The sequence below is a fragment of the Caretta caretta genome, chromosome 1 (assembly GCF_965140235.1).
Source record: "Caretta caretta isolate rCarCar2 chromosome 1, rCarCar1.hap1, whole genome shotgun sequence".
In the NCBI taxonomy this organism is placed as follows: domain Eukaryota; kingdom Metazoa; phylum Chordata; order Testudines; family Cheloniidae; genus Caretta; species Caretta caretta.
In genome coordinates this window covers 83,929,743-83,939,041 of record NC_134206.1, presented here as the reverse complement: position 1 = coordinate 83,939,041, position 9,299 = coordinate 83,929,743, and the positions used below count along the sequence as shown (strand labels likewise).

The following is a 9,299-nucleotide window of genomic DNA, read 5'->3' as shown; positions in this document are numbered from 1 at the left end:
TGTGGTTGTTGGTGAGTATTTGCTTCAGGTTGGGGGGCTGTCTGTAGGCAAGGACTGGCCTGTCTCCCAAGATTTGTGAGAGTGTTGGGTCATCCTTCAGGATAGGTTGTAGATCCTTAATAATGCGTTGGAGGGGTTTTAGTTGGGGGCTGAAGGTGACGGCTAGTGGCGTTCTGTTATTTTCTTTGTTAGGCCTGTCCTGTAGTAGGTGACTTCTGGGAACTCTTCTGGCTCTATCAATCTGTTTCTTCACTTCCGCAGGTGGGTATTGTAGTTGTAAGAATGCTTAATAGAGATCTTGTATGTGTTTGTCTCTGTCTGAGGGGTTGGAGCAAATGCGGTTGTATCGCAGAGCTTGGCTGTAGACAATGGATCGTGTGGTGTGGTCAGGGTGAAAGCTGGAGGCATGTAGGTAGGAATAGCGGTCAGTAGGTTTCTGGTATAGGGTGGTGTTTATGTGACCATCGTTTATTAGCACTGTAGTGTCCAGAAAGTGAATCTCTTGTGTGGACTGGACCAGGCTGAGGTTGATGGTGGGATGGAAATTGTTGAAATCATGGTGGAATTCCTCAAGGGCTTCTTTTCCATGGGTCCAGATGATGAAGATGTCATCAATATAGCGCAAGTAGAGTAGGGGCATTAGGGGACGAGGCGTGGGAGGAGGTATTGTTTCATGGTCTCTGTGTATATAATGTCTTCTGCAGTTTCCACAGTATGCATCTGATGAAGTGAGCTGTAGCTCACGAAAGCTTATGATCAAATAAATTGGTTAGTCTCTAAGGTGCCACAAGTACTCCTTTTCTTTTTTAGAGAATGAAAGGAGGATGGAAGAAGGAAAGAAGAGAAGAACAGAGATAGCAGTGACCTTACAGGGCAGCATATTTTCCACTGTGTTGATCTCTCTGTGAACCTCTGCGCTGGAGCATATGAACTCCTAAATTTATACCCTGACCCATAATTTAACATGGAATTCGACCCCTTGTACCCAATGAGTTTGATACCTCTGGGCTAGAGCAATTATGAGAATGATACATCTCCTGTCTCCTCAAGCAGGCCAAGTCCTTATAAGTCTGAAGGTGAGTTACACAGAAAACAAAGGCATAATAATTTTATGACTATATACATCTTGTTCTCACCAAGTCCCTTCCCTTACCCCTATCTGAGTACCATATCTCCCTGCCACTTGTCTTTGTGCTGCTCTCTGCCTGCCAGTCTGCCCAATCTCAGAGAAACCTCCCTCCCTCCTCCTGGTGCCCAGGCTGAAGGAGCAGACAGAACTGAACAGTAGATAGAGGCTAGTCATCAGAAGAACATAGGCTAGGGAAGCACTGTGATCTAGTGGCTAGAGCACTGCATGAGGACTCAAGAGACCGGGGCTCTATTCACAGCTTTGACACTAGCCTGTTAGATGAGCTTGGGCAAATGATTGCTCTCTGTGCCTCAGTTTCCCCATCAGTAAAATAGGGGTAATGATATTGATTTTCTTTCCAAAGTGCTTTGAGATACACAGCGTAAGTATTATTATAAGGCAGCAGATTGGGTCAGAATTAACTCATCCCAAAACCTCACTCTTTTTTCCCTCATTGAGTAACCACTTGGAATATGATATTGTCCTAAGAGTTAAAGCTATTACACTTGAAAACTGGGATTAAAGTGTCATAGAAGAAAGTAAGAGTAGCAACTGTAGTTCAAGCACTGAGGCCATGGCAGAGAAAGAAACAGCCAGATGACCTCTCTTTGGTTGCATCTATCCTAGAAAATTGAGTAAATCAGACTGTGCTATCATAAATGGCTGTAAACAGCCAACCTGTTTCAAGCATGCCAATGCTCTGTGTACATTACCAGCAGTTAGGTATTGCAGTAGCACTCCATGGTGGTTACTTATCCCACAGTTGGTGGCACAGTTACACAGCAGCCACCAGCATGTTGTTTAATCAGGTACACTTTATTAACACACTAGCAAATTCAAAACACACATCAGGGAGCTCAAACCCCAGCAGCAAAGAACAACTTTGTTTGGTTAAACACAACAGTACAAATTCTAGGTAACCTGACTAGTCTCCATACAAACATATTAAACACGCAGACATTTGTATAATGGTGGAGAAAACATTTGTGAAAGTTACTGTTTAGGGTCCTGATCCAGCAAGCTGAACCATGCCCCCACAGAGCCCTATTAACATCAGGGAGACTCCATGCAACTGCAGAATTCCTTTGCAGGATCAGGGCCTAAATTAGTTGCCTTGAAAGATCACAACATATTTCCTAGAAGCTTTACTCAGCTTCAGTTCTAAACAAAATACAACTCTTTACTTTTTGTTAGTTTTCACTTTATGCAATAACCATTTTTCCAGGGTACTAAACTCAATCTGAATGTATTCATCTTTACAATCATATGCTGTACAACTGTGTGCCAGAGTTTTTTGCTCAGACCAACAAACTCAGTTTCACACAAGCCACGTGTCTGTGGCTATTAGTCTTGAGATTGCTCTTCAAACTTTATGCCATCGCTACGAATGGTTACAATTAAGTTTTAACTTCAAAGGGTTTCAATAGCGGTAAGGATGAAGAAAACATAGCTCACCACTACAGCAGGGGTGGGAAAACTACAGCCCAGGGGCCACATCTGGCCCTTCAGACATTTTAATCCAGCCCTTGAGCTCCAGCCGGGGAGCAGGGTTGGGGGTTTGCCCCACTCTGTGCATACCAGGGCTCTGCACGGCTCCCAGAAGCAGCAGCAGCATGTCCCCTCTCTGCCTCCTATGCGTAGGGGCAGCCAGGGGACTCTACACACTGCCCCCACAGCTCCCATTGGCTGGCAACTACATTACAGGGAACTCAAACCCCAGCAACGCAATGCATGTTTCCTTCTCCCCAAAGCTGTGCTGCTGATCTGGGAGCAAAGTCCCAAATTTAAAGAGACGGGGTGGAAATGCACAGCTCTAGCATTTCAACTAGCTTTGTCTAAAAGATACATTTAAAGAAAAGGCTAAGAACACATGCATAGAATATATTAAATCTTGTCACCCTCTTCATGACAACATTTAAAACAATTACAATGATTAACTATTGCTACCCATGCAGTATAGCAAGGTATTTTATATTTTAGAATGCTTCCTCCCTGGGAATAGCTGGGTTTGCAGTGGGTAAGGAATCTGAAAGGAATTATCCTTGAAGGGGGTGGAATCACCTGTGGTTGGCTCCAAGGGAAGCAGCCACTGCTGGGAGTGGGGGGTGTCTGCATTAAAGTTTGTTGGATTTTTGTACCGTGCGGTCTTGCCTCATTGCTTTGGATACCTCTGTCCTATAATATGTTACAGATACAGCATCATGTTATGTTTATGTGTAATAATAATTATATTCATTTTGTTTATAATCCTTTGGTGGCTGGTCCCAATGGTTTAGTCTAATGGTTGCTTTTTGCCCTGCCTGAGCTTCTGAGCATGTGCACCTGGAGGAAACACCCTCACACTATTCTTTGTGGCAAGGGAGAGGACAGTATGCAGGCTATTCCTCCTCCTGACCGACTATGGGCCTGGTGCCCAGGCGTATACCACGATGAGCAGGGCCGTGTGTGGGTGGCTGTGCTCAGAAAAGTAAGTCAGTTGCTCTGCCATGCGGCTCTTCCTTTGTTTTGCCCTGGAAATTTTGTGTGTTTCATGGGTTTATGTTTTCCAGTTGTACTAGCGCTTTCTTTCTCTCTTACATTTGTTCCCTAGGATCCAGAGACGGGTATCCTGCGGGCCAGGGTGCGGGCTGAGCAGGTCCCTCTGGGGGATTCCTGGACCCGGAGTCAGTTCCCCCTCTCACCCCTACCCCATCTGTGGCAGTGGTGCCCTTGTGGACTCTACCGTGCAGCTGGGGGGATAGGAGAAGATGAATGGTGGCTGGAGAGCCATCAGGTGGTAAGTTAAAGTTCCACGGGGAGGGTGGGTAGCTAGAGAATAATACCATGAATAAATGTGCAGTTATCTCACTAGACTTTCTGCAACCCAGGGCTGTTCGTTCAACCCCTCTCCAAACAATTGTCACCTCTCTTGGCTCTGGTTTTAATATCAAAAATATCCCTAATACAACCATAGAAGAAATCCTCCCAGCATAAGCCTTTGTCTTCTCCTCAGGTTTGTATTTATTCAGAGTCTGTGCCCCCACCTTGCCTATTCCATACTCTCAGTCCCTCTAGCCCTGAGCTGTCTGCAGCTGTCTCCAACCTGTCATCAGGTGGCTTAACAAGCAGCAGTGAGTCCCCATCATGCAATGAGTTCCACATGGGCTGTCACAAGTCCCCTTGAAGTCAGTGGGTTGCCATTAGGCACAATGGCTAACCCTCCCAAAGCACACTGAAGACTGGGGTCTAGCTCATTGAATGAACCCTTCTTCTTAGCCATTTCCCTCCCTGCTAACCAGGTGGTTGTGTTAGACAACCTTGCTGGCCCATTACACATCTCACTACTTTTTTTTTCTTTTTCTTCTTCTTTTCTTTCTCTCTTTCAGGTCTCTGGTGTCCCAGAGATACTTCTCCGCCAACTACACAGATGAGGCCATAGCAAAGTAAATACCTGAGGCTGGCAGCACCTCTTGGGAGCAGGCCTGGTTTGAGAGTTTTAAATATATATACTTTCTAACTCTCTTTCTTTCCCTCATTTTTTCTTTGAACAAGGATAAAAGGAAGATGCATTTTTTTAAAAACATTCAGTAATGCAGTATTAATATAAACCTGTTGTGTTATAAAATGTTGATTAAAAATGTAACAGGACCTTCCTAAAAATGGTGAAGATGTAGTACTTTATTCCATTGATCACAAAATGAAAGCCCTTTTTTTTTGGGGAGTTACAATTAACAATTTTTTTTTTTGCCTGTTTAGATATCTTGTTCATTATTGAGGGGATCCAGGGTGAGAAGGAAGCAAAGCTAGAAAACTGCAGAGGACAGTCCCTGCTTCTTTTGAAACTGTGTTATAACAGTTCAAGTGAGCTTGACAGGTCTCTTAAGGGTGGGCTGCTGTTGTGAGATAGCAGTCGGAGGACCAATTGAGCTGGTAGAGCAGTGGCTAGTCTAGACAGCAAGTGAACCAATAAGACTGGTGGATAACACAGTGGTTAGTCTTACGCTGCCATGCTCATTACAGTTGCAACTGCCTGTACATCACTGGCAACAGTCGTGTGGGTGGGCATGTAAAGTATGTTACAACATCAACATTCTCTAGTATAGACAAGAACACTCCCCTTTCTGTCCTCCCCTCTCAGGAGATCATCTCAAAACTCTGGTTGCAGCTGGTACTGTAGCACATACAAAATCAAATACACGTGCCATATATGTGCAGCTATGTGTGTACCATTTGTGAATAAAAATGCATCTGTACATTATAGCAAATCATATGGCATCTGCTTCATGTGGAGTGCAGTGGCAAGGGCCCCAGTAGAAAGGCAGGTTACAGTACAATTAAGAAAACATGTTCTTTACTGCTTACTGTTCCTTCATTTATCTCCTTCACACATGGGAGGGAAGGGGGCAGCATATCTAACTTCCTTTTAAATAATGTGAACTAGCAGGTCTCTAAGTTGCTTCAAAGAACATAAGAACTAGAGACTATGCTAGTCTCTAAGAACTTTTCCATACTTAAAATACTACAGCGCTGCTACTGTAGCCCTTCAGTGTAGACATTAGCTATGCTTATAAGAGGGATTTTCCCATGGGCATAGGTAATCCATTTCCCTGAGAGGCAGTAACTAGATCAACTGAAAATTGCTTCCATCAATCTAACACTATGTTCCTGGGGACTTGGGTCGCCTTGACTGTGCTGCTTGGGAGTGTGGATGTTTCATACCCCTGAGTGATGTGGTTATGCTGACCTAATTTTCTAGTGTAGACCAGGCCTAAATGAATCAGAGGCTGCTCTTGCATGCTGTAGCCTTATGACATTTCTCATGTGGCAGGACCATCCCCACCCTTGACATGCCACATGCCTTAAATCCCATGACTAATAGAAAATCTATTCTAGGAGAAGCCAGTGGGGGGCTGAAATATAATTAAGGTTTCCCAAGGCTTGCAAGATTTTTTTTTTCTTTTTTGTAAAAGTGAGTTTTCTGGCCAGATCAGTTCTGTCAGTCTCGGCTTTATTACTATAGATACTCAGGGTTTTAGCTTCTCATGCCAATTTTATATTAGAGTGACTCCACTGAGTCAGTGGAGCTGCTCCCTGTTTTACAGTGTTGTGAGAGCAATATTGGAACATCTGAGTGCAATGCTGTACATTGCTAAAAGATAAACCTCTGATGTTCTCAAGTTAGCTTAAAACAAAAAAATGTAGCACATTGGGGGGTGGGTGGGGGGAACCTATCCAGATATTGTGGTTCATGACTGTTTAGAGATGCTTGTTGTTTAAAATGGTCAACACAACAGATCACACTGGAGACCTGATCTTGTTAAGGATGACCACATTATTTTCAAAACAAAAAATAAGGACAGTTATCTCAACGAGTGCACCGGCAGGGAAAGCTCAAGGTGGTGTTAAAGTCTTCTTGTAAAGGAGACTGGGAGAGAAAAGTGGGGGAGAGTTTGCCTACCCTTCCCTACTATGGTAAATTTCCTCACTGTTCCTTGCTGCGCTGTAAATTTGACATCAAAACAAGATGTGAAGGAGGGCTTTCTTGGAGACCCTCTTATACAGAGTGGGGCTCATTGGAAGGCTTTGTGGAAGGATAAGACTAGGTAAAAAGGTGGCAAGCCTTATAGAAAGGAAGGCTTTGAAATGCAAGTTTGTTCACTCAGTTTGCTGTCATTATTAGTGCTCGCCTGGACAGCCCCTTCTTCACGTATCCAATTTACAGGGGCTAGATAAACCAGGACTAAATGTGTTTTGTAAAACTAACAGGCATATCGGGACAAACCCTGAAACTAGTGTAAGGATAACCAGAGTTTTGGTCTGGATCACAAGCTGTACATGTGCAGGACATTTTTCTTCATTCTTATTCTAGTTGTCTTATGGTCCCAACACACTGGAATTCTCCATTAGGTTTTCAGAGAGCAAGATTCCTGTAAATTTCAATACACTGCTGCCTCAAAGGGCTCCCAGTTCAGCAAGTTACTTAAGTATATAGCGAACCTAAAGAACTTGAGTAAGCTATTTACTTTAATGGGGCTACTCATGCTTATGTAGCTTGCTGAATCAGGTCCAGGAACACAGCAGAGAGACGTGGAGGGGAGTAGACAGATATGTTGTTTCTGTAATCTTTCCAGCCAACAAATCCTTTAGGCACCCAGCAGTGAAAACACTTTTGTTATCATTTGAAGGGGAAGAGGCCAACATATATGAAAATGCCATTTTGAAACTTTAAAACTTGGTTTATATTTGATGTCACTAGACTTGATAAAAGTTTCTTTTCAAAAGGCCATATATGTAGTACTGGCCACAACAGATACATATGCAAAAACATGGAGGTACATGCTGCTGCGGTCTCACAACCAGACCCTTTATTCACTTGCGATGGCTGCCATTTTGGCCAGCATCATGGTGTGAACCAGGGACAGACCACTAAAAGCAGGAATCACTACACCTTGTGCTAAAGAACCATAGTTGGGACCTCACATTGTCTGTGGATTAAATGTAGAGGGGAATGTATAATGCTCACTGACCAGTGGCTACACATACAGGCACATATGAGTATCTGTTTGCACATGCAGTTACTCAAATGTGGATGTACAAATTTCAGTGGGGATTATACAGTGCTGGTCATTTTAGCTTGTGATTGGCTCATAGGGAGTTTATCATTATGCTATGAAATAGATTGTAGTCTACCATAGCTGCTGTGAATATTTGTACATACAAATACAATTTTTACAGGTGCAGGAGTTGTCTAGTTTTGAAAATTTAGCCTTGATGTTGAAATGACTAGATTTTCACTTTTATAAATCCCAGACAGTAAAAATGCCAGACTGTAAGAGTCATGTGGAGAGCTGTACAACAGCCATAGTCTGACTGTAATCAGTATAGTAGGATCCTATATTCATCTGAAATTATGCCATTTGGCTACCTTGATCTATTTGATTTACTTTCCATTCTTCCATATTCCTTAGATCCCTGTATTAATAGTGGATGGCTCAAAACGCTCCTGCTTCTGGCACTAGTGATACAAAGAAATAACAGATTTTTCTCTTCCCTGGAAATAATTATATGAAAAAAAAATCTGACTGAAGGGATCAGACATGATACTGCTGTGTCACATAATGATTGAAAGCCAGATCTTATTTGATCATCCTTTTCCTCCTAAGGCATGGAATGCCTCAAAGAAGGGTTTTCGGGGTTAGACATCAAAGCTGAATTTTTGTGAGGGACATTTTAGGTCAGCTGGGGATAATAATAGTTAACAACCTTTGTAAAGTGTTTTGAGATTTACAGGGGTAGCGTACTCTATGCAAGCTAAACATCTTCAACTTTGTTGGTTTCAGAGTAACAGCCGTGTTAGTCTGTATTCGCAAAAAGAAAAGGAGTACTTGTGGCACCTTAGAGACTAACCAGTTTATTTGAGCATGAGCTTTCGTGAGCTACAGCTCACTTCATCGGATGCATACCGTGGAAACTGCAGCAGACTTTATATATACACAGAGAATATGAAACAATACCTCCTCCCACCCCACTGTCCTGCTGGTAATAGCTTATCTAAAGTGATCATCAGGTGGGCCATTTCCAGCACAAATCCAGGTTTTCTCACCCTCCACCCCCCCACACAAATTCACTCTCCTGCTGGTGCTAGCCCATCCAAAGTGACAACTCTTTACATAATCAAGTCGGGCTATTTCCTGCACAAATCCAGGTTTTCTCACATCCCCCCCACCCCCATACACACACAAACTCACTCTCCTGCTGGTAATAGCTCATCCAAACTGACCACTATCCAAGTTTAAATCCAAGTTAAACCAGAACATCTGGGGGGGGGGGTAGGAAAAAACAAGAGGAAACAGGCTACCTTGCATAATGACTTAGCCACTCCCAGTCTCTATTTAAGCCTAAATTAATAGTATCCAATTTGCAAATGAATTCCAATTCAGCAGTTTCTCGCTGGAGTCTGGATTTGAAGTTTTTTTGTTTTAAGATAGCGACCTTCATGTCTGTGATTGCGTGACCAGAGAGATTGAAGTGTTCTCCGACTGGTTATGAATGTTATAATTCTTGACATCTGATTTGTGTTCATTTATTCTTTTACGTAGAGACTGTCCAGTTTGACCAATGTACATGGCAGAGGGGAATTGCTGGCACATGATGGCATATATCACATTGGTTGATGTGCAGGTGAATGAGC

The 9,299-nt window shown here is 43.1% G+C and overlaps 1 protein-coding gene across 1 annotated transcript; it reads left to right on the top strand.

Moving 5' to 3' along the window:
* The first annotated feature begins 3,496 nt into the window (after nt 1-3,496).
* On the top strand, nt 3,497-4,715 carry LOC125628051 (protein p13 MTCP-1-like). Its single transcript, XM_048832820.2, has 3 exons — nt 3,497-3,596; nt 3,720-3,905; nt 4,495-4,715. The coding sequence occupies exons 1-3, from the start codon at nt 3,501-3,503 to the stop codon at nt 4,537-4,539; spliced, it is 327 nt and encodes a 108-aa protein (XP_048688777.2). The 5' UTR covers nt 3,497-3,500; the 3' UTR covers nt 4,540-4,715.
* The last annotated feature ends 4,584 nt before the right edge of the window (nt 4,716-9,299 follow it).